Source organism: Taudactylus pleione, unplaced genomic scaffold, assembly GCF_031769625.1.
Source record: "Taudactylus pleione unplaced genomic scaffold, aTauple2 ptg000253l, whole genome shotgun sequence".
NCBI lineage: Eukaryota > Metazoa > Chordata > Amphibia > Anura > Myobatrachidae > Taudactylus > Taudactylus pleione.
This window is the reverse complement of record NW_028284655.1, coordinates 3,124,899-3,152,570: the sequence shown is the minus strand read 5'-3', so window position 1 is coordinate 3,152,570 and position 27,672 is coordinate 3,124,899. Positions and strand designations below refer to the sequence as shown.

General features: G+C 44.9%; 2 protein-coding genes across 5 annotated transcripts in view; one reads left to right on the top strand and one right to left on the bottom strand.

Annotated features, from left to right (window-relative positions):
- LOC148515105 (patatin-like phospholipase domain-containing protein 6) overlaps nucleotides 1-8,664 on the top strand; it is a 55,803-nt gene extending 47,139 nt beyond the window's left edge. For all 3 annotated transcript variants that reach the window (XM_088480342.1, XM_088480340.1, XM_088480341.1), the window contains 7 exons: nucleotides 73-189; nucleotides 462-610; nucleotides 3,056-3,208; nucleotides 6,684-6,800; nucleotides 6,949-7,042; nucleotides 8,241-8,302; nucleotides 8,394-8,664. In XM_088480342.1, coding sequence (XP_088336468.1) covers nucleotides 73-189; nucleotides 462-610; nucleotides 3,056-3,208; nucleotides 6,684-6,800; nucleotides 6,949-7,042; nucleotides 8,241-8,302; nucleotides 8,394-8,450 — 749 coding nt within the window. In that variant the 3' untranslated portion in view covers nucleotides 8,451-8,664. The remainder of the gene's footprint in view (nucleotides 1-72; nucleotides 190-461; nucleotides 611-3,055; nucleotides 3,209-6,683; nucleotides 6,801-6,948; nucleotides 7,043-8,240; nucleotides 8,303-8,393) is intronic.
- Nucleotides 8,665-10,798: 2,134 nt separating this feature from the next.
- LOC148515104 (C-type lectin domain family 17, member A-like) lies at nucleotides 10,799-26,489 on the bottom strand. Of its 2 annotated transcripts, XM_088480338.1 has the most exons (8): nucleotides 26,432-26,489; nucleotides 25,277-25,381; nucleotides 23,367-23,468; nucleotides 23,140-23,202; nucleotides 21,312-21,386; nucleotides 19,319-19,464; nucleotides 14,276-14,376; nucleotides 10,799-11,380 (listed from the first exon to the last, which is right to left on the bottom strand). In XM_088480338.1, the coding sequence occupies exons 1-8, from the start codon at nucleotides 26,460-26,462 to the stop codon at nucleotides 11,257-11,259; spliced, it is 747 nt and encodes a 248-aa protein (XP_088336464.1). In that variant the 5' UTR covers nucleotides 26,463-26,489; the 3' UTR covers nucleotides 10,799-11,256. The 2 variants fall into 2 exon arrangements, with proteins under 2 accessions (XP_088336464.1, XP_088336465.1); XM_088480339.1 differs by lacking the exon at nucleotides 19,319-19,464 and having other exon boundaries at nucleotides 14,276-14,465.
- Nucleotides 26,490-27,672: the final 1,183 nt, after the last annotated feature.

Genomic DNA, 27,672 nt, shown 5'->3' with positions numbered 1-27,672 from the left:
GTGAGAGATGGTTCTGCTCTAATCAGTGTGTCTCATAGGTGGTGCATCACATGACCTGTTATCTTCCTATAGGTGACTTGTGGCGTTATGTTCGGGCTAGTACCTCCTACACTCCTTATCTTCCTCCACTCTGTGACCCCCAGGACGCTCACCTCTTATTGGACGGCTGCTACGTCAATAATCTTCCAGGTCAGACAGGATTGGATTTTGCACCCCCAACATGGTCTCCTATATCTAAAAATCGGTCTGCACATTTTAAATTCACCCCCCTGTCGGGGCATATGGTTTTGCCAGATTTACTCCAGACTGAATCAGGTCCCTTCTCGCTCGAAGTAAAAATAATTTTAACCTGCCTCTATAGACAGACGTAGAAAAGCCACAGTTATTACACCTTAGTGATTGTCCTTATTTCTGTCATTCATCCTCTCCGTGTTCTCACCTGTGCCCTCTCCGGCCCACAGCGGACGTGGCCCACGCTTTGGGAGCCCGCACGGTTCTTGCAGTTGATGTTGGGCAGCAGGCGGAATGGGAGACACATAACTATGGAGATTGCCTGTCTGGCTGGTGGTTACTGTGGAATCGCTTCAACCCTTGGGGGGTAAAGGTTAAGGTAACCTAATGTTAGAGTTCCTTTATATTTATTTGTTTAAACTAATGAACCAAAAGGAACAATACATCAATATTACACAAAATAAAACATAGGGTATAACAGAAATATAACAAAACTGTAAAAACTTATTTTAAAACTAATATAACAGTTTACTTTATATACTTATAATGCTTATAATACTGTACAAGTGCCTGCAGTTATTATGAGTCATTGAAATAGTTTCTTAAATACATATTGGCTTGTACATTTATTTATTAACCATTATTATATAGCGCTTACATATTATGCAGCACTTTACAGAGATGATTTAAGGTCCCCATCCACTAGCTGGCATGAAAACGACTGCACGATTACGACATTGTAATTGTGCTGTCGTTTGTCAGTCTGTGATGAGCCTGCACTGAACGAGTAGTCGTTCAGTGCAGGCTCATCAATCATCTGCAAACATTGCTCAACCTGACAATATTGTCAGGTTGTCCAGCATGTTTGCGCGATGATAGACGACCAGCGGGAGCGCGCATCGCTGGTCATTTTAGATATTTCTGCAAACGATTTATGAACGATTGAATGATCGTTATCGGTCAATCGCTCAACTGAATCGTTTAGTGGATGGGCACCTTTAGTCATTCACATCAGATCCTGCCCCAGTGAATCTTACAATCTAAATTCCCTGCCACACACTTGGCTAACTTTGTCAGAAGCCATTTACCCTTCCAGTGTGACCATGTGGGATGAAACTGGAGCACATGGAGGTAACCCTTGCAAACACAGGAAGAAGATACCAACTAAGATAGGGCCCTGGTTGGAATCAGACTTCTGACCCCAGTGTTACCTCTTTGTCTCTTAGTTAATGTTCAATCGTATTGCTGTTCATTTATAACTATAAAGCTGTGCAGTGTAGGCTGCCATTATATAAATAAATATTAAAAAAAGACAATAGTAAACACAACATCACAAACTGTGTCTGCTCCAGAGGTGTGTAATTGGCTTGTTGACATTCAGAATGACGACAAGCAGTATGTTGACCTTGGAATGCCGGCACTGGGAGACCAATAAGTGCTACTTAACGCATTTCACAGATGTCGGCAGCACAACTGTAAACATGTCAATTAACCATGTTTACATTTGTACTGTGGTGGCTGTGAAATGCTGTAAGCTGCATATCACACTAGTCGATCTCCCGGTGGTGACGTTCCGAGGTCAACAAGACGTATCACAAAGGCATTGTGAGTCACAGGACATGGCCTCACAGCATGCCCCATCTCTCGACCAAGCAGAGTGCGGGGAGGCTGAGCTACTTGGCCTGGCTTTTCTGGATAGATCAGTGTTTATTGAACACTGGGCCTGATTCAGACCCGCTCGCTAGCAAGCGGCCGCTCATTGCAGACGATATTCGCTAATGTGTGCATGCGTGTAGTTGGCAGTGCGCGTGCGCAAACTAGTACGAGCGATCAGAATGTGCTCGCTCGTCCTGCCATGACAGCCCAGTGGAATGAGTGACAAGAGAGGCCGTTTGTGGGTGGTTACAGGGGCAGGGCAATAGTAATGGGGGAATGGAGGTGCCGACACAGGCGTGCCAGAGTGTTTCAACGCCATTTCAGAGGTGTGCATAATTATCAGGCAGCATCATAGTACACGTCACCTGGTTGATTTTTACACTGATCTGCTCGCAGTGCTTGCGGTAGAGTACAGTAAACCGCAAGTGCTGCTGTCTGATCCGATGGTTCCCGAAGTGCCGATGATTGTATATACTTCCTGGAGATGACGTACGCTAGTGGGCGGCTAAAGACAGGCTGGTGGGCGTCTGTAAACACAAGGTGATCGCTCGCCAAGACATAGTGGGTGTACTTATGCCTTGCTGTGCGATCGCCTGCCTTGACGTCACTTAGCTGAATTTCCATACGCTGGGAGCGAGCAGCCGCAACTTGCGAGCGGGTCTGAATCAGGCCCACTGTCTTTAGGTATTTATTACACACAGAGGGGTACATTGTTTGGGAGCCTAAAGTGTCGTCTCTATATTTTTATTTCTGATCCGGTGAAAGGTGAATTTAATTTGGCAAACTTTGTTCTAAAATTTCAGATTTGCCAGGTTAGCAGAACTATTTCTAGCTGTGAACATACTAATCTTAGCTTTTTTTCCTGTTTAATGTGAGCTCCATAATACTGTTTATTAAGGGTTTTTAAATCCGCTTTTCACAGTAGGGAGAGAGACATAAAGCATCTTCGGAAAATTAGACATTTTAACTAGATTATATCTGCCCAAGCAGTTATTGCTGAAGTTCTGCTAAAGTTCTACTCTAGTCTCCTTAATAATTCCATAAATTGTAAGCTCATTTATGCCGCTGTATTTCATTTATTTATATGACGATCCCTTGTGTAACATATTGATGATTTATCAGTAAAGGATAATATTAATGATAATTGATCAGTCCTGTCCTCTCCTAGGTCCCTGATATGGCAGAGCTGCAGTCCCGCTTGTCATATGTGTCCTGTGTCCGGCAGCTGCAGAGCGTAAAGCTCAGCGGGTACTGTGAGTATCTCTGCCCCCCTGTGCAGCGCTTTAACACAACAGAGTTCCGTCGCTTCAAGGAAATATATGTAAGTGGCCATGTGTATATAACAGATGTTATGTTATCCTTTTAGGCAGAACCAGCTAATATTATTTAGGTGGCTTTATCATAATGCTGTTTTTTGTTAAAGATTCCTCGTTTTTTTTTCTTTTTCATTTCAATGTAATCGTGATTGTTCCAAATGTGATACCATATGATAAATATTTAACTTTAATTAAAAAGAAAAATTATATATATATCTCACCACCCACCGAAAGGATTACAAATGAATCCTCATGATAACCTGACCTTTCTCGGCCAATCGGAGGGCCCAAATAATGTTATGAACCAGACTATGATGGGCAGTGCATGCAGCATAGTGTAACTCTAGCTTAATTGCAGACTCACAGAACAAGGGCAATAACACAGGGAAGTTACTTTTGTTGACTTTCACGTTAAATGTATAACTTCAGCGTTTTAAGTACCTGGTGGGAAATTTTACCAGAAGTGATTTTTCTCCTCACACATCTATTAATGGAGTATGCCCCTATTCTCGTTCTTTTTGCAAGATTGCAGCATCATAGACCGCCATCAAACGGCTCAGTCTGTCACTGATTGAAGTGACACATTTACCTTATTGGCTTGCCGGTCAGCTGGTCGCCATGGTCACATGCTCCCGTACCACCGGTAGCACTTTATCAATGTTATGTGCTCCTTCTAGTTTTGTTGAAGATTTCCTGTTGGGAGGTTGTATAACAATATGTGGGGCAGAAGGGCCCTTATGAATTTTCAACAGTAGGTTAGAAACCCTACACTGCCGCAGAGCTTGTTGTCCGCCACTAAATGTGGTTTTGTCGACTAACACAATCTGGACAATCATTATCTAGACGGGATGTAGTCAGGATGCCGGCGGTCGAAATGCCGACCACCGAAATCTCGACAGTGAAAGCACGGCATGGGACTAAAGATAGGCGTCTAAATACAGATGTTTATAATTAGCCCCACACCAAAATCCTGATGCCTGGCATACCTAACGTAGGGGGGGGGGGACTTAGAATTAGGCACCCCCCCCCGGGAGGGTTAGGGTTAGGCTAGGGGAAGGGGGGATTAGGGACCACAAGGGGGAAGGTTAGGGTTAGGCACCCCCCTGGGAGGGTTAGGTTTAGGGTGCGAAGGTTAGGTTTAGGTACCCCTGGGAGGAGGTTAGGGTTAGGCACCCCCCGGGAGGGTTGGGGTTAGGGTGTGGGGGTTAGGTTTAGGCACCCCTGGGGGGAGGTTAGGGTTAGGCACCACTAAGGGAGGGAGAGGGGAGGGTTAGAGTTAGGCACCCCCCTGGGAGGGTTAGGTTTAGGGTGTGGAGGTTAGGTTTAGGCACTAGTGGGAAGGTTAGAGTTAGGCACCACTAAGGGAGGGAGAGGGGAGGGTCAGGGTACCTACTTAACCCAGTCGGGATCTTCATCTGCCGGCCTTTCCGGCGCCAGGATTTTCATCCGCCGGCCTTAGATCCTGTGTTACATATCGATTCCATCTAGACACCACAATGTCGACAGACACAAAATGTCGACATGTTTAGAAGGTCGACATCCGGTGTTGAGAGCCAATATGTTGTTCGGTACATACACTATATGGACAAAAATATTCTGACGCCTGCCCATTACACCATCACGGACTGTAATGTAATCGTATTCAAATATATATATGGAGTTGGTTCCACTTTTTGCAGCTATAACAGCTTGGAGTGTTTCTGTGAGAATTTGTGCCCATTCATTCTGTAGAGCATTTATGAGGTCAGGCACTGATGTTGGATGAGAAGGCATGGCTCACAATCTCCAAACCAGTTAACCCCATCGAGAACCTTTGGGTTGAAGCTCAGGGCTCTGTGAGGGCTAGTGAAGTTCTTCCACACTGAACTCATCAAACCATGTCTTTATAGTCCTTGCTTTGTGCACTGGGGCACAGTCATGTTGGAATAGAAAAGGGCTTTCCCCAAACTGTTTCCACAATGTTGGAAGCATAGCATTGTGCTAAATGCGGGCCCCGGTAATAGGGGGCGTGACCTAATCGCGGGAGGCGTGGCCACGCCCCCTTGCCGAGAAAAAAAAAAAGATTAGCAGCGCCGTGAAGCGGCGCTGAGCGCTGGGGAGGGGGGCGCTCTGAGCCCCCTCAGCCCGGCGCTAAGCCAGGGGGGGCGCGATCAGTGTGATCGCTCCCCCGCACAGGAGTAGGAGACTGCTGTGGCTGCTGCTCAGCAGCCACGAGCAGTCTCCAACTGCAGCTCAGCACACGCTGTGTGCTGGGTCTGGGCCCGGGTAATCTGTACCCGCTGCCTCCCCCTCTCAGCGCCCCTGGCTAAATGTCTTGGTATGCTGAAGCATTAAGATTGTTCTTCACTGGAGATAAGGGGCCTAGCCCAAACCCTGAAAAACAGCCCCATACCATTATCCCTCCTCCACCAAACTTCACAGTTGGCACAATGCAGTCAGGTAAGTAACGTTCTCCCGGCATCCGCCAAACCCAGGCGCGCCAATCTGACTGCCAAACAGAGAAGTGTGATTCGTCACTCCACAGAACACGTTTCCACTGCTCCACAGTCCAGTGTCTCTGTGCTTTACACCACTCCATCCGACGCTTGGCATTGGACTTGGTGATGTGAGGCTTGTATGGAGCTGCTAGGCCAAACCCATTCCATTAAGCTCCCATAGCACAGTTTTTGTACTTACATTAATGGCAGTGGAAGTTTTGAACTCTTTAGCTATGGAATCAACAGAGTGTTGGCGACTTTTACGCACCATGCAAATTAGCAGTCGTTGACCCTGCTCTGTGATTTTACGTGGTCTTCTGCTTCAAGGCTGAATTGCTGTTGTTCCAAAACGCTTCCACCTTTCTAATAATATCACTTACAGTTGACTGTGGAATATCCAGCAGGGATGAAATTTCATGAACCGTCTTATTGCAAAAGTGCCATCCTATCACAGGACCACGCATCCTATCACAGCGCCACGCATCCTATCACAGGACCACGCATCCTATCACAGCGCCACGCATCCTATCACAGGGCCACGCATCCTATCCCAGGGCCACGCATCCTATCCCAGGGCCACGCATCCTATCCCAGGGCCACGCATCCTATCCCAGGGCCACGCATCCTATCCCAGGGCCACGCATCCTATCACAGCACCACGCTTGAAGTCACTGAGCTCTTCGACCCATTTTGTATCACAAATGTTTGCAAATGGAGACTGCATGGCTGGGTGCTTGGTTTTATTCACCTGTGGCAACCGGTCTGATTGAAACACCTCAATTCAATAATTAACAGGTGTGGCCAAATACTTTTGTCCATATAGTGTATGTCAACATCCAATTTTAACCCTAACCCCAACCCCTAAAAGTCCTATTGTCAAAATTTTACCTGTCATTTTGCAGGTGTCAACATTATGACATTATTATTATGTCGACATGTGGATGTCGACATACTGACTACACCCCCCCTGCCCCTGATGCCCAGTCTACCTCTTCTGTTGCAGGACGTGGGGTACGAATACGGGAAGCTTATATTCACAGAGTGGCATCGCGGTGATGTCATTAAGAATATGCTGCAGGATAGAAGTGACCTGGAATTTGACCAGCACCATCAGGGAGGTGTAAGTGTGACATCACCACAGAAAATCACAGGACAACATCATACGGAAACTTTTTTTTTTTTTTTTTTTTTCTTCTAATATGGAGATTATAGTATAGTGTAGACACATGATGTCATAACTTCTATGTGTTACATCTCTCTACATATAGACTGGAATGGTCCCGGGCTTCACTGATCTGGCAGAAATTGTGTCTCGCATTGAGCCTGCAGGGAACCGACCTATTATACCAGATCAACAACCTGGTGAGTATCTGTAGGAATGTGGGTGATTACCTATTTTAATTTATTACAATATATAATTGTTCCCATTCTGGCCTGGCAAAATAAACCATTGACCATAGACCCCAATGGAACACTGCCTCTATTGGGCAAAGTAAAAAAAGGTTGGACACTTGCCTGACAATACATTATTGTGCTTTACTTGAGATAGCTGCGACTGTGTAATTGTGTTTTGAATCAAGAAACTTAAGAATATACTGAGCACCATAAAATATGGACATATTTAGGATAGATTGATGGCACAGTGTCTAGAATTGCTGCTTTAGAGCACTGTGTCCTACTGTAGGTTTGATTCCCCACGTGGTTCTATTGGTGTGGGGTTTGTATGTTCTCCCTATTCAGTTTTTCTCCCACAGAGTCCAAAAACATTCTGGTAAGTTAATTGGCTGTGTCACCCTCTGCAAAACATATGAAGTTCTTTGAGTCCTATTGGGAGAATAGCGCTATATGAATAAAGGCTTAATATTATAATACATATAATAATGGACAGTACAGACGGTGTACTGGTTAGCATTACTGCCTCACAGCACTGAGGTTGTGGGTTCTGTTCCCAGGGGTGCCGAGAGGGGGGGGGGCGGGTACTAATTACCCGGGCACGGGCTTGCTGGAGGTGCCCGGCGGGGGCCCGGGTCTGGCACCGCTCCCCCCCTCTTACATCACAGCAGCCCAGCACACGCTGCTGTGTGCTGGGCTGCACTGAGAGACTGCTCGCGGCTGCTAAGAAACAGCCACAGCAGTCTTCTATGCATTTGGGGAGAACGATCTAGCTGATCGCGCCCCCCAATGGATATGCGCCGGGTTGAGGGGGCTCACTGCACTCCCCTCGCCAGCGTTCAGCGCTGCAAAATGTTTCTTTTTTTTTTCACCTAAGGTGCGTGGCCACGCCTTCCATGAATAGGCCACGCCCCCTTTTACCTGGGCCAAACACGGCTCTTGGCGGGCCTGTCTGTTCCCACTACGGCCCTAACTGTGTGGAGTTTGTATATTCTCCCTGTGCAAGGTTTCCTCCCACACTCCAAAAATATACTGGTAGGTTAATTGTCTCCCAACAAAAATTTACCCTAGTGTGTATGTGTGTGTGTACATGTGGTAGGGAACATAGATTGTAAGCTCCACTGGGTCATGGAGTCGCATAAAAGTGAAGTGACATTTGTCATTCCAGAGGAATACGCCCTAAGTGGAGACCAACCTGATACAGGTTACAGGAGCGAGGCATGTGAAACAGTAAGTGACTCTTCTCGTATCTAATCTTTGTAGAGACACCAGACGAGGCCGCCTCTGTGTCATCTCTCCTCTTCTCTCTTTCAATGACCAGGATGAAGAGAAGGGACTGAGAATAAAACATGGCTTCAGCTCCAGTCACCCCCATTGAACATCATTATTGCTGCAAAGTATTTGGATATTACAGCTGTGGGCTGCGTGCAGAAACATGTTTCTCATAAAATTGTTAAATATCTTGATATGGCATAAGGCACGAAGCAACTGTGTCTTAGGTTAGTCCATATCCCTATATACGCACAAATGTTCTCAGTACATTTCAAAGTCTAATGTGAGAGCAATGAAATTTGATTAATAAAATCTATATAATAAGCAAAAAAGCGTGTCTGTCTGTCTGTCTTTTTGTCCTTTATGCACGGCCAGAGTTTTTTGACCTAGCTCAACTAAATTTGGCAAGGTGATGTAGTTTGACCAGGATTAGGTTTTTGCCTAGGTTTGAGCTTTGTCAGGGCCACACATTGTCACACAATCCCTAAAAATGGTGATACGCTCCAGTGGAAATTGGCAGTCTGCCAAAATCCTGTGAGAAAGTTATAAAAGTATTCTTTTTATCCTCATAGTCTGAGCAATTGTCAAACTTTATGGCTAAAGTTCATATTAAATCCAGAACCCCTGTGTTTGCATGCAAGGGCGTACCTAGAACACAGTAATGCCCCTTTACACATTATACCCTTTACAGATTAAGCCACATAGTAGTAGTGCCCCATATAACACATTATTCCACACAATAGTAGGCCCCTTAGACGTTATGCCCCCCCAGCAACTCGCCTCCCCCTGTGTGCCATCAGCAGCCTGAAGGTGTGGATTTGGGGCCAGGCTGCCAGCTAACTACAGCTGGTGCACCGGCAGGCAGTAACAGACATGGAGAGATCGCGCCGGTGCAATTTGAATCTGCCGCCGGTCTTTTGCCAATCGGATCTCCCGGACCAGCAGCCAATCAAGAGCAACCACAGCTGATTGGCTGCCAGTCTGCGAACCCTGATTGCTTCGCGACCGGCGGTGCTGTCTCTCCATGAGTGCTTGCCAGTGCGCCAGCTGTAATCAGCAGGCGGGCAGGCAGCAAATCAACATCGCTAACACTTGGGCCCCCTCGACCACCTTGTGTGAGTGACTGGGAGCAGGGGGAGCGGTCGACCACAGAGGCCGCCCGGGCACCATAGCAGCTGAACCCCTTGCACCCACGGTAGTTGCGTCACTGTATGCATGCATGTTAGCAAACAGTGGGGTCTGTTTCAAGATCAGTGGAATGGGGCTATAGGTGAGGACAATACTGAAGGGATACTTCAGCGTCCAGTCTTCAACCCGGACAACGCCGGGTATCCCAGCTAGTTATAAATAAATGTTTGGAAATATGTAGTAAGTAATAGTATTTAAGTAAATTTTGTGACAGCATAATTAAATACAACTTTGTTAAATGGTGCTATATCATCTCACAGCTAAAATCAATATATTGTCATCTTAAGAGCTTCTCCTCCTATCTAGAGAGGCAACACAGGATTCCAGCAAACAGGTGGCTTATTGTCTTGGGTGTTGGACAAGAGCTTATTAGCGTATGTAAAATAAAGTAAGTAAATAGGCAGGATGTTAAATTGCCAGAAAACCATTGGAAACCCGGTGGTTTCACAAAACCTCCATTTAATCAGTTTCTCCCTGAGAGTACAACTAAGTCTGTGTGTACCTATTACAGTCTTAACCTGTCGCTGTGTGGACCCCTGTTAGGAAAATGAATCTAGAAAAACTAGTAAACAGTGTCACCCAGTGCGCTTAGTCATCCTGTCACCCCTAGTCCTGGACAGCTTGGCACGCCTTTGGCGTGTGCGCTCGCAAAAGGGGCTAGCCTTGTGCCCATGGAGTCACGTCTCCTATTGTATGCCATTTTGGGGGCATTATCACTTCTCATGCCCTCTTTTTTGTCACCCTGGGGGCTTACCTGGCACTCCGGAAACTGCTGGACAGCCCCCAGCCTCTCTCTGACCTCACTGCTGCTCTGTGACACCATCCTGGGGTGAGGGGTGGTGACACCAAAATAGCAAAGCAGCTCTGCTATTTTGGTGTCACACCCTGTGATGTGGTCAACTGGTACGACCCGCACCATCCTAGTGACGCCACGGCTACTAATGTCATCTACAGATGGAACCAACAACAATACACACAAACTGGTCTCCCTCATAGTCACAAGGTAATAGCAACATTTTTCACATTTAGGGTTCAAGAAGAAAAAATTGTGAAGTGGTCAGCGGAGAAGTTGTCTATAGCAACCAATCAGCTGTGAGGTTGCATTTGTCAAGTACATTCTATAAAATGATAGGTAGACACTTATTGTTTACTTTGCGCAATTGCTACACTCTTTTCACTGCTTGGTACAGTACATCACGCCATAGACATAACAAAACAGAGACATCTCTGTATTATTATTATTATAGTTTATTTATTTGGTGCCACAAGTGTTCCGCAGCGCCTTACAAATAGGATGACCAGTGACTTACATTACAATACAGGACAAGGACATGGATAATATACATTGCTACATTCACGACCATAACACCCAGATAAGCAACAGAGCAAAGCAAGCAAGTGTTAGGTGCCCTAGTGGGGAGTAAGAAGTAGATGAAAGTAGAGAACGGAGAAGCACAAGAGGGTAGAGGGCCCTGCTCGAAAGAGCTTACATTCTATTATCCTAAGCTCTTTATTTACTAGTGCTTAACTGGGCATTGTAAAAATCTGTTAAATATAATGTTTAAATGTGATATGTCCTATATAAACTCCAGTACGATATGGATACCACATAAGTTCTGTTAGTCAGTGACACAAATAGTTCTGTCCTATCAGAACAGTTGGTAGAACTGTTGCATGCTGTGTCGCCATGGTGAAGGGGAAGGTGTGTCCATGTAGCCATAGATTCACTTTCGCTTACAGATGAATTTATTCATCATTCTACAATCCACATCATTCCATCCATCAGACTTCATCTCCGCACACTGTTCCATTTGTCTAAGGTTATTGGGCTCTCCAGGGCTCCAGTTGCTGAAAGTACAACATTAACTACAGTACTTAGTGTCCTGGGTTTTTACCATTCATGAACAAACCAAATTCAACTTTTTTGTGTGTCGTCTACTCAGATTTATAATCTAGACATGACAGATAGGGCTGACGGGGTTATATTTTGGTTGTAAATTAGAAAAATGTCTTTATTTTATCAGCATTGCACAGCGGAATACCAACCAAAATAAGGAAAAATGTACAGTATATACTTTTTTTCTGTTCAGCCCCGTCAGTGGCAGCGGTAAGCAGCGCCGTAACATAGCGGCAGTGTGTCCTATGCCTGCCCAGCCCCTAAACCTGTGATGTAATGACATCAGACCTAGGGAGGTGGGGCTGCCGGCTCTGGGAAGTAGAGCACTGCTGCTCTGGGCAGCTATACAGGCTGCATGGTGCCTGCTCGGAGTATCCAAGGCTTTACAGCAGTGCTACTGACTGCATGGTACAGTTCCAGGCTCCCTGCAAGCCAGATGCAGGTGCCAAGGGGCAGCAATGGTGCCACCCCCAGGGCCCTGCACCCTGTTAAATGGCACAGGTCACACACCCCTAGTTATGACCATAGCGGTAAGGCTGCAACTGGCAGCACAGTGTAGGTCTCCAATGAGGACAGGGACACTGCGGGACCTACCTGGAGGGGTAAGAAATGTTAAACACGAACAGCAGATTTATTATTATCACTGTGATAATAAAAGAAATATGCAACAGTAATAGATGGAGCCCTAAATATGTTTCCTTTATTCAAAGCCTGATATTGTGTAGGGTCCAAATTGAAAAGTGCTTATTTTGGTCTTGTTTGATAATATATTTGGGGGTGGAGCTTATTTCGTGTGAGGGGGTCACATGCATCTGTGCAGAATTCATTACTGCCCATCTTAGCTACACAGAATAGGTTGGTGCTGGATTTATGGGCTTAGAGAGGAGTATGATGGTTGTGGTGTGATGGCACAGCAATTTAGTTTGCCAATTTAAAATGTAGGCTGAAAGGGTGTGTGTATAGGAGGACCAATCTCAAGCTGCAATGCCTTGGTTGCGACTAGTGGACATATGTGATTGGTCCTCCTGCTCGCACCCTCTACTCAGTTCTTGGATGGGTCTGTGAAACAGGCGGAGGAAATACATGCAGCTGTTTTTACCAGGGATCTGGGTGGGGGAAGGAGCATGTTAGTGAAACAGTTGTCCCCTAGGCACAGTGTCTGCAGAGTCTTATTATCGGGGAAACACAGTAAATATTACTTCATCCCATACAGTGGCTGCCTCCAGTGGCAAACGCAGGATTTCTAGAGGGGGGTTTCCAAATGCTTGATTTTAGAGTGAGTGTGGCCAGTCGATGAAGAGAGTATAATTACCACTTATCCAGCTTTAATATGCGTCATACAGAGTGTATTGTGTGTCATAATTCCAGCATATACAGGACCAGCGATCACAGTAAGCCATTAAATGCGGTAGTAGGGCCACCCTGCCTGAGCTGAATGTTTTTATTTTAGATGTGGGCACCATTCCAGGGCATGGGAGCAAGTCCGGGAGTCTGGGGGAGCAGCAGAAGAACCTAGCACTGCCCTGGACATATATGTAAATATTGGACTCTATAGCAGTGGATCCCTAACCGTGCATGTTATCCAAATCCCCTAATTGGTGCACAGGTGTATTTATTACAGGCTGATACATGTTAAAAGATCCACAGGTGGTGCTATTTATTTCATTTATGATACTGAGAAGAACATGCAGCGCTAGTAAAATTCCATTATATTACTATTTCTATTGTGGTTATGGTGTGGGCTGAGGAGGGGGGTTCCAGGCAGACGGAACCCCTCCCTGCATTTGCCTATGTGCCTCTATTGCTTGTACCGTGTTTCCCCGATAATAAGACACTGTCTTATTTTTTGGGGGGGTCAAAAAAACTCCATAGGGCTTATTTTCGGGGTAGGGCTTATTTTAATTAACATTGACAGCATCATGCCCTCAGTCCTGCTTTTATCCCCATCATGCCCTCAGTCCTTCTTTTATCCCCATCATGCCCTCAGTCCTGCTTTTATCCCCATCATGCCCTCAGTTCTTCTTTTATCCCCATCATGCCCTCAGTCCTGCTTTTATCCCCATCATGCCCTCAGTCCTGTTTTACAATTCTTTGCTCACCATTATTTTTTTTTCCTCCTTTTTTTTGTTAGGGCTTATCATCGGGGTAGGGCTTATTTTGGACTGTTTTTCAAAAGAAAGGGTAGGGCATATTTTCGGGGTAGGTCTTATTATCGGGGAAACACGGTATTATAATGCAGGCTATGAATTCTCTAGTCTAGCCAGACCCTGGGGGGCTGTTCTGTGCAGCTGCTTATACCGCAGCTCTAATGGCAGAAACTTCAAATCAATTTTCCTCACAACTTTAAAATGGCTGAGATGGGTGTGTCTTGGTGGACCAATCAGAGATTTATCCTACCTATAACTTGTGCCCCTCACGGCATTCAGTACTTGAGGAGGCCCTGGGTAAAATGGCTGCAACTAGCAGCACCCAGGGCTCTGGCTAGAGGAAGAAGCACATTGGTAAATCTTTATTTTGTAGCTCATGTTGCAGATTTAAGTACTAATTACTTCAGAGATCAAGAATATATTTAAATAGTTCTATTTTTAGACAATAATGGTCATTTACATAATGCACACTTTGCGACCATGGCAAATGTGCATGATGAAACTGCCCCCCCAATCCACCCATCTCTTCCCAACAACGGAAGCAGAAGTTTCTTACCAATGGAGACTCCACCATGCTGAAGAGCTAATTTGTGTGTTTCCCATATAATCCATCATGCAGCTTCGCAGAACCTAATTTGAGCTGTGGGATTTTTTTTTTTCACTTTTGTAAATCATAGGCAGTTTTTTTATATTGCTCACCTGAAAGTAAGATCTGAACCATCAACCCATTTCCAAGAGGTAAAGGATAACTTCAAGCCAATCCAAAATGGCCATCCGACAATTAATAACTGCAAGGCATCCTGGAAAAAGACCAGAACAGGAAGAATACATGTTGCCAGATAACTTCGATAGAGGCACAAAATGCTCCTCAACCTGCACCTTCCGCCCTCTATTTCATGTAGAATAAACATAAAAAATAAACATATAGAAAGAAAACTCAGAGTTATACAATTTGCACTGTAGACAAATATCCTTGAAAATTCCTCAGCTGTACTAGACTCTATCACAGATAATGCCCTGGATCAAATGAAACCAATGGTCCAGTGCTGGCAGTCAGTGATGATATATGATTGAAAGGATGTGCAGCACAGCGGTTGTATAGTATTTCGAAGTGTGTGTTCATTTAAGAAAAAACATTTGGTTTCTTCTTTAGAAAGAAACACATTCAATAACTGATTTATAATTAAAAAAAATAATGTATTTTTTATATTTCTAAACAATCTGAAAAATATAATAACTAGGGATGAGCGGGTTCGGATTTACTCTGTTCTTATCGGCACAATACTGCAAGTTCGGATTAGTTTGGATTTATTTTATTGGCTATCCAAAACACGTGATAGCCGATAGCCAATAAAATGCCGTTTTGAGAACCGAGTAAATCCGAACCCGCTCATCTCTAACTTAATAACATTGATTTAATAATTAGAAATTTATGCTAACATAACATTTACAAATACATGTTTCATAAATTTTTACATTCTTCTAAAAAGTTCAGGTTAGTAGCTGTATCTTTTTAACGGAATCAGTATGTTATACTGCCGGCCGCATGGGCGTAGGTGTAATGATAGGCGTTGGGATTTCGACGCCTGTCATTAATACCCTGCCGGGATTTGACAGTCGGGAAGCCAGCGGTTGGCATTTCGACCATCAGCTTCCTGACTGCATCCCCTTTTTAACATATAGGCCCATATGTGACAGGCGCCGATTTGCTGGTCCTGGTGTGATTTCAGCTGTATAGCCGGGAGATATAAAGCTGCAGTTGGTTTTAACGCATAACCAGGTTGTTTTGCTTTAACAACCAATTGCTGCTTTAAATCTATAGGCTATCTCGCCAAAATCAGGCCGGGACTAACAAATCGCAAGCTATTAAATAAAGGCCATCCTTTAATTACTAGTGAACAATACAAGTAATTACGGGACAGCAATGCCACTCAATTTACCAAGCAGTGTGGTCGCAATGTGCAGCGTTCACTCACAGGGCCCGATTCAGACCCGTTCGCTAGATGCGTTCGCGCGCAGCCGCTCTGCTGCTAATATATGCAAAGGCAACGATCGCACGGCAACACATGAGGACGCCCACTATGTCTTAGCGATCGCAGCAGTGCGATCGCACGCCGGTCTAATGACGCCCACTTTCCTTCGCAGCACACGTCATCTCCAGGAAGTGTATATAACAATCGGTAACATCGAGAACCATCGGAGGCATACGCAGTGCTTGTGGTTGACCCTACCCTACCACAAGCACTGCGAGTGCTTCAGTGTGTAATGAAGCCAGGTGACGTGTACAATGACGCTGCCTTGTAATTGTGGACGCCCATAGAACGTCGTTTTGACGCTCAGAAACGCCTGCGTTCGCACATCCACTCCCCCGTTTTCCTGGACCTTCCCCTGTCACCACCCACAAACGGCACATTCTGTCACTCAAAGTAGCGGCCCATCTGTGTACTCCGAGCGAACGCTTCCCGATTGCAATGACTGGCTCGCGCAGCGCAATGCAATACATACGCATGGGCAGATAGAAAAAAAATCGTCCGGCTGAACGCAGCCTAGCGAACGGGTCTGAATCGGGCCCCCAGTTCCAACAACATACAGTGCATCCGGAAAGTATTTACAGCACTTCACTTTTTCCACATTTTGTTATGTTACAGCCTTATTCCAAAATGGAATAAATTCATTTTTCTCCTCAAAATTGTACACACAATACTGCATAATGATAACGTTTAAACAGTTTGTTCAGATAATTGCCCCCTTACACACTGAAACCTACCTGGCCATGCCTACAAGCCAGAGCTTTTTAGAATACTGTAAATGTATCAAATACAGGGCCGTAACTAGGGCACTGTAGGTCAGGGGCGCTGTTTGGGCCTGTCAATTTTCCTGTGTATTATCATTCTCACTTCTAGCTCCTCTTTTATCCCCAGCATCTCCTGGCCTCCCCTATCTCTTCCCTGGCCCTTCCCCATGAGGCCATGGCCCTTTTTCAGGTGCCCACCTTAGGTCCCTATTTAAAAAATGGAGGGGGGAGGCGCCAATGCTCTCTCTGGCACAGGGCACCAAAAAGTCTAGTTACGGTTCTGATCAAATATACTTTTGCAAATGTTAATTTCAGTATAAATTTCTATTTACTGTCTTTACGACATTATTTAGAAAGATAAAAATGTATTATTATTTTTTATTATAGATCTGATATCAATTGTGTTATAATAAATCAAATCTGTTTTTCAATCAATATCAGTGTGGGGAGGGAACATCCGTATAATTAAGGCAGCAGCACAAATCTGCTAACTGATGAACGATACAGAGAAAGAGGAACCAGGTAAATACATTTCTCTGTTCTCTTGGTCCAACAATAATGCTTACTGGGCCACCCACATATCTTATTTAATCATTACTATGGCTAGGATTTTTTTAACTGTCAGATTCCCATGCAAGTTTTATTTTTATGTGTGTTTGTGGTTTCTTTGTATTCACGATCAGGCAGCAAAATGCATGGCCGTCAATTTAGTCTGAATCACGTATTTGGCAGTCATTACACAAGTCATACCTCCATGTACAGCACTGTGCATTAGTGGTGTGGTTATTGCTAGGAGTTATGGTGTGTGGTGTCTTACCTAATACATCTCATTTGGACACAAGTTTCAAATGGAAATATATAATTGCCTTATATTTCATTTTGTTGCCATTATCTTCGTCTGTGATTCCTTGACCATGTCAATGCCCAGGTTCAAAAAAGGTAGAATACAAAGACCTGACAGTGGGATTCAGCTACTATCTCATCCCTCAGCCATGTAATATGTTTGCTCATCCCTATAAAGTCATGTCATAAGTTTGCAGGCTAGAGGAAAGCCTTGTTGTACAATGAGGGGAACCTCACAGAGTGGAAGCAGTCTAAAAAGAGTCCTGTAAGCAGAATGACAGCACATTATGAGTGAGGAGGAGAGATGCAGAGAGGCCCAGTTGGATACAGAGGGGCCCAGTTGGGAGCTATTTTGAGACAAGTGAGGAAATGATGTTGGTGCAGCTTTATTAGTGGTCTTGTATATTAGTAAAAGTATATTACAGTGAATACGGTGAAGCATGTTTGCTTACGGTCCCAGAGAGTCTGAGAGGCTCCTGAATCTCGTGTGGTTTGCTCTTCATTACATCATTGTGATATTCGCACCATCGCACCCCACACACCTCCCATTTCTGCCACATAATTTTCTCTCCCCATCGCCCCTTTCACATGTCCTGACCTAGTTGCCCACTACCGGAGGGAGTATGTACTAAAGCTACCAATGTAGGGACTGATAAAGAGAAGCAGCAGAAAGTTCTCCCAATGCAACAGGGTGTGAACTGTATGTGACTAGCGAGAAAGGATGATGTCCCTTTAGTCTGAAAGAAAGATGTGCTTTATGTTGGCAGTAGGACTCCTTTAATAACTTTGAGGGTGATGCAGAGGTGGATGCATGGAAGCGAGTGGCCACTGGTTTTGCCTCTGTGCATGTTTCCGGATGGTTAATGCACAGAGACGCATATTGGTTTACATGCAGGTCCGTGCAATTCCAATGGGCGTTTTTGAGTGGTAACTAGGAGGGGGGGTGGTGGCTGTCAGACATGGGAGTCTCACAAGTATGTTGGTGTCAGCGACGCAGTTGCACTGACACTGGCGTCCATGTTCAGTCAGACATTCTTCGCCTTCCATAGGGCAAGTGCAATGTCTGATGTTGAGGCCAAAGGTGTCCCAATACGCACATATGTGGAGTGACGCTGCATCGACCACAGACGCAGTCGCTGCTGTAACCCGTCCCCTGAATCACCCCCATTGTGTCTAGGTGCAAAACTGCCACTATCCTAGATACAATCAGACACTTGCTTTGCATTAGACAGCAGGGGCGTATCTATTATAGGTGAAGAATGTGCGGTGCACATGGGCCTCTGGGTCCAGCGGGGCCACACCGCACAGCCTGCCCATATAGTCTTATACTTACCTGCCTGTAGTCCCCATAGTGCTACTCTGCAGCGCTGGCCAGGCGCTGCAAATTCCCTGGGAAAATGGTGGCAGCTATGTTCCCAGTGACTCGGGCATGCGCAGTAGATTTTGGCACAAAGCCAGAATCTACTGCACTGCCATTAATCAACAAACATAAGGACCAACTGCATTTTACATATAGTATCACTGTGATACAAACGAAAATGCCACTAGTATTTACCAATACTTACCCCTCCAGCGAAGTCCTCCTCGTCCGCGAGGTCCTCACTAAGCTGTTGGCAGCCTAACACTGCCAGCAACGGGCTCCTGTGTAATTTGCAAGTGCAATGGTCCATCTGCGCATGTGCATGACACGGTGACCCAGCAGTGCCTGGTCATCGCTCTCGCCATCTAAAGATGGCCAGAACAAGGCTGTGACAAACAGCGGTAATCTAAGATTACCGTTGTTTGTTAAATGCAGAAAGGATGACATTACCCCTTTAACGAGCGCTGAAGGCATTATGCTTCATTAATAAATAGGGCCCTGAGTCTCCACACTGGTCCCCTCCTCTCCTAAAACGCCCCTGCTAGACAGATTACAGATTATTGCTCTTCAGCTGCTGCTGTTTGGTCCAAATTATGCACCATAAAAGTGGTAATAGATATCCACAGAGTTATGTTATCGGCAGCATCAATTGCTGACACACAAGACAAGAGCTCGTAGTGCAGAGCTGAGGTCGCTTCCCCGGAGTATGGGAATCCGGTTACTGTTCTTTGCCCGGCAGACTCACCATTTCCACCTTGTTTTCTACAATCAGAAGGTTTGATTGCTGCTCAGTGCAGTACTTCTCAGCCTCCTGCCATGGCTTAGTAACTACTGATACATAGTAACATTGCAAACCTATTGATCTCCATCCTGGGGGACATTCTGCTCTCACTGAATAGAAGAGAAACATATAATAGAGGTCATTTATGATATGCAAAATGGCTGATTTGTGCTACAACATTCTTCTCTGCTAGGGCTGCATGCCTGAAATTGTGCAGATGCGCCCAGATGGGTGGAGCTAAATGCTGTTGCGGAGGAGCAGAAGTTTGCACCAGCCAATGGGAGGATGATGGTGCTGTAACTGAGTTCTGTGATAACTATGGTATGCTGGAGTGCCTAGTATTGCAGAGAAATGCAAAAACAAGATTTAGGGCCTGATTCAGAGATGTACGCAAACCTGATGGTTAGCGTATGTCTCCGATGGCTGGAGAACTGCACGTGTGCAGGATGCATCTGTAAGTCTGCTTGCAGGGTTTCAATGCTGCAGCCTGACTGACAGGCAGAAGTGGTTGGGGGGGGGGGGGGCAGAGCGAGGGCATTCCTTGCAGTGACATGCGGTGAGGTAAATGGATGGTGAAGCACTGGCTAGATTTCCAGGGTTCATGTGGGCATTATACAAAGTTGCAGCAGTATATAGTGCAGGAAATTTGGTGAGTTTTGATCAGGGATGTGCAGAAAAGGTAGACAGGGGAGGCAGTGCCTCACTTGTCATATACATTTTACTACAGAGTTTTGACTATAAAAATGATTAGAATAATACAAAGAAGATATTTACAATATTTTCTTTAATTATTTTCTTATAATTTTTACAGTCAAAACTCTGGAGTATACATAAGTATGACAGGAAAGGCTCTGCCTCACCTCACCGCACATCACTGGTTCCTGGCCTGCTTTCCCAGAAACGAGGGCGTGTCGCCCCATTTTCTGGGACGGTCGAAGCCAGGGTCTATTTCGGTGGACGTCTCAGCTTACTCAGCCTGGCTATAGGAGCAACCATTGCGAGTCGGCGCGTGTAACGTTATGACATGCTATTGGTAGAGAGAGGAGCCTTGCCAGCCAACCATCCCGAGAGAAGAAGGAGCCTCCTTCAGGGGTCTATTTACTAAGCCTTGGATGGTGATAAAGCTGACGGAGATAAGGTACCAGCCAATCAGCTCCTAACTGTCATTTTTCAAACACAGCCGGTGACATGACAGGAGCTGGTTGGCTGGTACTTTATCTCCGTTCACTTTATCTCCATCCAAGGCTTAGTAAATAGACCTTTCATAGAGGTAAGTCTTGAGATCTGCAGGCTTGCAGCAGCAGCCAGCATGTCATTCGGATGCGGGCAGTGGGAACTGCCTGGCTAGGGCCGGAGAGGGAGAGTGTAGAGATAACAGAGTAAGAAAGAGTGAGCCTGGCTATCTGTATTAGTTATATATATATATATATATATATATATATACACACACACACAGCCAGGTGCACAGTGAGAGCAAGTGGTTACATAAAGGGGGGCTGCCTACTTTGTTAGTCCCGGGCCCCAACATTTCTGATGGTAGCCCTGCCAACTGTTAGATGAAGAAACGTCACCTCGCCAGAAGTTCACCAAGTAGATTTGTGTACTGTAATCGATGTTTCAGAACATTTAATGCCCCTTTATTAATATTTGCTAAAGTACTGTGATAAAGGAACATTAAATGGCTCTTAACTTGTGAATGAACACAGACACAGATCGGGTTCTATACTCAACATCATTGGACAACCATCTAGACACAACTGCACAAAACCAAGGGTGTGTACCATGCATCTAGGGCACTTTGCAAATTACGCCTATAGCGTGGAACCTAAAGGTGTTCGGAAACCAAAGGTACCAGGGAGTGACATAATAAGAAAGACTTACACTGTTACCCCGGCTACTATCAGTATTATCAAAAAGCATCTGCTGGAAATAAAGATGGCTGTTTCGGGACACTTACCCAAGTTGTTGATTTCTTTTATTTTGGCCAGAAGCTGTTCTTGGGCTCTCACAACACTTTCATTAGTCTGTGATACTAGAGAACACAATAAGGTAACATCACTGTGTATCCAAAAATATACATAGCAATTAGCCTTTTTTGATATGCGGCCAATTGGCCAATTCTTCTCTATACATACAGTAGCCCATACTGCACCAGTTTCCATGCATTCCATCCATTCCAACACTGGGTCACTGTCTAATCATTGTATGCATCACCTCTAAAGCACATTTAGTACAGCTATACATTTAGGTATGGTAAGGCTGATGATTTGAATTTTGCTAGAGCCTGTGTTCCATTGTGGATAATAAATTGCCTATATATGTAAGGCTGAAGAGTAATACAAATGATGTCATCATGTTGGAATGTAAAAACAATTGGTATGACCTCTGACCCCTCCCGCCAGTGTTGGTGATGGTACTTCCACAGACTTCATGCATAACACAACTACAGCACAGTAGTCAATTCTCCAGGACCAAGAGAGTCCCAAATTCAGGGGAACTTTCCTGGCCTCCTGCCAGAGTTGGCCCATCTCCCGAACGCCGGCCACTTCCTGTCCTGTGGTTGGATGATGCGATTTTGTACTGAATAGTGTCATTGTAGCCCCCCCCAATGTAAAATGCTGCAACTTGAAGCTTTGAACAGCATGAGGCTGACCACAATGATATGTAGCCACGCCACTGTTATAAAATGCAGCAAATCAGTTTTGAACAGTGGGGCTCACAATTAAATGTTTGTGGCACAATGCTGCCCCACCTATCAGACATCGATGCCCCCTTTGGTTCTCCCTGGAATGGGTCTCACAAAAAGTCAGCAAGTATGATCTACAGTCTACAAACACGTCCGTTTTTTCTAGGGATGTGCAGGCTCGGTTTTACTCGGATTTACTCGGTTCTTATCGCCACTTTACTGCAAATTCGGATTTATTATATTGGCTATCCAAAACACATGATAGGCGGTAGCCAATAAAATGCCGTTTAAAGATCCGAGTAAATCCGAGTAAAACCGAACCCGCTCACCCCTAGTTTTTTCCCATACTTACTCATTACATTCCACCTTAGGATGAACACACAGACACTCCTGATAATCACACAATAACATCACAGCATAATCCACAACCATAATGTATAACCGTATACAGGGTTGGACTGGCCAACAGGGGTACAGGGGAAACCCCCGGTGAGTCCCACTGCCTGAGGGCCCATCCCTCCTGAATTATACATTATACATATGTTACATTATACTGCACAGGACTATGATATATTTTCTACAGTACATTGCTGTAATTAATCTGATACAATATCATGTATGCACCAGCAGAATATACTACATATACTGTATATTTTAAAAGGGGCCCAGCCAATGCACTTTCTAATGATTGGCTACACCCCTAAGTATGCCTCAGTCCAACAAGTACCTTATAGAAGTAAGGTAAAAGGCCAGACTTGGATGCATAGGCCACATACAGAATGGAAAGGAAACATTCCAAAAAGTACACTAGTAAAGATGAAAAAAAATGGTAATGCTAAGAAGAATAGTCTATATAATAAAATCAGGTGCTGATAAGAGAAATAGATGAGGGGGAGAGAGAGGAGGAAATGTAGAGAGAAAAAAAAATCAGGCAGTGCTGGGGACAACATCTAGTTATAAAAATAATGTAATGTAATATTGAAAGTTTATTTTAAAAAGTGCACTTTTACTTTTGGAGTCAGAGCATTCTGGGGTGTATTCTGATTACAGGTACATCTGTGATTACTGTATGTTAGAAAGAGTGTAAGACGCTAATTACATTTCATGTTGGTCTCTCTGTTACTCTGCTTCATTTCCTCCAGATGGCCCAAGATAGCTTGGTCTGCAGAAAAAGACATACAGTATATCATAAGACAGGCAATTGCATAACTGCCCACATTTCTACAGTCGTTGAATCTCATTTCCGATCATCACTTACTGTGGCTCTTACATTTCTCTGCTCTCTTACATTTCTTATCACTTTTTTCCAATGTTTCTTATACTCACAGATAGTACATACAGTGCTCATCAGGATTATCCAAAGCAGGCACAGAAACCCCAGAAAAGCCACTGTACCTAGCACAGACCACTTCTGCCTGCAGAAACCATCTAAGAAAGTAGATAATGAGACAATATATATATATATATATATATATATATATATATATATATTCCGTAATGAGCAAACAAATTGGGAGGTTCACAGTAATGGAAGAGAATATATACGACAGGCAAACTACCAAATGTAAATTGATTACGTCTTGAAATATAAGTACACAAGGGAAAATACCTTTTATTGTTTCCATTAAAAGACTTTAAAAAAATTTTGCTTACATGATGTAAAGGTCACCTAAAGCTGGCTGCACACATTGAGATCCGGACAATCGCCTGATTGGACATTGATCTAGATGATGGCTAATCTGGCCACTCATCAGGGTGGTTAAATTGTTCAGGTCCAATCATTTGGCAGTAATTCCAAATGACTGTATTGCATGTCGATTGTTTGAGCCTTGTTAACTACTTACTGTATAAGTTAATCGGCCAGTGTTAATGACGGACGCAAGAGGCTGATGTTTTTAGTCTACTGCACAGCACATGAGTCCCGATGATTACCGCCGGGAGTCGTAGAGCAAAGTTAGATGCAGACAGAAGCAATTTTCTATTTGTTTTGCTGTTTTATTGTATAACAGAAGAACAGATCTAGTTTTTTAAAACATTAATCAATATTACTAGTTAATTATTAACTTCTGTTCACAGAGTGAACCTTAAGAAACTGCGTATCTGCCTTTTTCCTGCTGTTAATGTAAAGGACAGCACAGGAAATGTTCCAAATATTGTTTCAACATTCTAAGCATGTGGAAATAATGGATCCATCCTACTAGCTCAATACACAGTAATGAGCCCAACACACACTGGAAGCAATAAACTAGCTCAAACCATACTGTTACTGACCAGCCTAATACAACAGGATATGCAGTCGGGATGCCGATGGTCTAAATGCCGACCTGTCTAATCCCGGCAAGGGTCTAATGACAGGTGTCGAAATCCCGACACCTGTCATTTTACCTACGCCGGGGGCCCGATGTCCGGCATCCCGATCGAAGGTAAGCCGGGCGCAGAGAGCCGCGCGGAGGGAGGGTTAGGTTAGGGGCTCCCGGGGGAGACTTAGGGGTGGGCACCCCCCGGGGAGGGTTAGGGATAGGCACCCCCCCGGGAGACTTAGGTTTAGGCTGCGGGGAAGGGGTGGTTAGGTTTAGGAACTTATAGAGGGTGTTAGGGATAGGCACTTGGTGGGGAGGTTAGGCACCCCTAAGGGAGGGTTGTGGGGGGTTTAGGTTAGTTAGTACTTACCTTAGCTGCTGTCGGGATCTTCACTGGTGCCGGTCTTCCGGCGTCGGGATTTGAACCGCCGAACATGCGTCCGGCGGTATTTCATACCGATCCTTACAACAGTACCTTATAACTAGCATAACACTTATTGCCCATCCCAGTACACAGTGAATCCTACCTACTAGATAACCACATATTTGCCAGATCAAGCATGATGGAACCTTCCAGCAATTTTATCACTTTCTACAATTAGCTCAGTACATTTTACTCATCGGAATACACACTAGATCCTCCCAACTGGCTTAATACATACTCACCAGACCAGATCAGCATGCATGCGAACTACCCATTGCACTTTAGAAGCCGCCAACTGCTAGCTCACCACACACTCATCACCGCATGAAACAACTGTTTATTTATCAATGACTTTAAATCATACTAACTAAACTCATACAAACTATCACAGAGCTACTTTCTAGGATCAAATGTAGACTTGTAGGTAAATCATACTATATATACAGGCAGAGTTTGCCCCTCCTCTATGGATCTCTCTTGTTCATTTAAATACTGTATTAGTTATACTTTACATTTGCACATCTTAAATGATTCTGGTGCTTCAGTATCCTCGGTCGATAATCTCCTAACCGTGTCCATGTCTATGTACATCTCCTCATCGTCCTGTGGGTATTGTCCTGAGAGCAAGAAGAAAAACTATGGGATCTATTTACTTAGCCTTGGATGGAGATAAAGTGTATGGAGATAAAGTGTATGGAGATAAAGGAGTCTATTTACTAAGCCTTGGATGGAGATAAAGTACCAGCCAGTCAGCTCCTGTCATTTTTTAAACACAGCCTGTGACATGGCAGTTAGGAGCTGATTGGCTGGTACTTAGGGGTCTATTCACTAAGCCTTGGATGGAGATAAAGTTCCAACCAATTGGCTCCTAACTGTCATTTTTCAAAGACAGCCTGTGACATGACAGGAGCTGATTGGTTGGGACTTTATTGCCGCTCACTTTATCTTCCTTTCAAGGCTTAGTAAATAGACTCCTTTATCTCCATACACTTTATCTCCATACACTTTATCTCCATACACTTTATCTCCATCCAAGGCTTAGTGAATAGACCCCTATGAGAGGTGTGTACAGTAGGTTCTTTGGAGCTTATTCAGACCCGGTCGTTAGCTCTACGAGCTCGCAACCGGGTCGATGTTGCTCCAGTGCACATGCGCACGATGGAGCCGGCTCCGTCGTGCGTATGTGCGAGACCCGGCTAACGACGGGTGATCCGTCGTTAGGGATCTCGTAGTAAACGGGGCGAGCTGTCGATGTTGAGTGACAGCTCGCTCTGTTTGCTGGGCGGGCCGGGGGCGTGCCTGGCCATATGGAGGCGTTCCTGTCGGAACGCTTGCCGTTTGGGGGCGGCCCCACTGACATCATCAGTGATGTCAGTGGAGAGCTTCCTGCTCAAACAGAGCAGGAAGCTCCCTGGGGCTTAAGGTTGATGAGACCCTACCTTAGGGTCTCGTCGTAAGCCCTGATGGTCGCGATGGTCTTGACAATCGTGACCATCACCCTTAGCGGTCGTTAGAGCTGTGGGTGTTAACCCACAGCCTAAAGACCGACATGGAGGCGGCCGTTCAGGATGCAAGTGGCCGCCCTGTTTCAGAACGACTGCTTGCATCCTACGACTGCCTCTGAATGAGGCCCTTTGTCCCACCAGAATCTTTGCTATTATTCTTACCACCGCCATCTTTATTCTCATACAAGCTCATCACGACCTGCTGTCCTCTGTCCTTCTGCAGTGCTGCTCTGTATGCCCCTTATTTATCCTGCTCTCAGTCCCGCTACCCACAATCCTACAGATTCCTGCTGTCAACATGAAGAATCTAAACTGAGTCTGCATAAAGAGAGAAGTGAAAGCAGACAGAGAAGAACTGGGAGCTCTGGAGATCAGTGTTGGCAGATCACTTTTCTGTATAATGACGTCACATTGTACAGTCACTTCTCGAAAAAATGAAACAAACTAATTTTGAATTCACATTATCTCTATAATCACTCATATTAGGTTGTAGAACTGGTCATAGATTAGTTTTATTGTGGATGGGGCTCAAATGAAGCTTGCACCGAACAGTAACCATGGCACACCAATCGCAGGCACTGTAACTCCTGTGCCTGGTGCTACTTCCCAGCCGCTCTTCCATCGGGCACAATTTGTCATCACTGCAGGGGACTTTGGTGGCAATAAGGATGGGATTATGGAGAGATCAGCATGCATGGCTTATATCAGCTGAGAAGATATATGGAACCCTTTAATGCAGGGATGGGGAACCACAGGCCCGGGGGGCGTATAAGGCCCCCGGAATAATTTGGTCTGACCCTCTTAGCTTTTTTCTGCTAGTCTCATCTGGCTAGAAGGGTGCCTAGAATGGCACCCTGCAGCCAGAATCTATGCAGCAGTGCCGCCTGGAGCATCCTTAGGAAGCTTCAGATGGTCATACCGCTGCCCTTACAGCTCCCCGAAGCATCCTCAGGATGCTCCAGGCATTGCTGTAATCACCAGCGATTGTGGCCCCGCCTCCGTGTGATGTCAAATAATATAAGACCCATTTCTATGTCCTCTATCAGAAATAATTTCATACAGTACTTTACCTGTGCCTATGAATGTTCACATTGAGTGAGTAGAATGACATTATGGGCCTGAGTCACACGCAATGGCGATGCAATCTCACGGAGTTGAGTGATTTTTTTTTTGCCACTGCACATTCATGAAAATCCCTAAAAACTCAGTGCATGCATTACACAATATGTACGCACAAAGGTGCAGTTACAAAAGGTATCAGAAATGTTTTGGGAAAGACGTAAACACCAAAGTGGACGTTAGCTCCCAAACATTTTGACTTAATGCCATGTCGTCCTTCTCAGTCGCATAGTTGAATGGACGAGATGTACAGACTCAATTAAAAGTGAGTCATTATTGAAAAT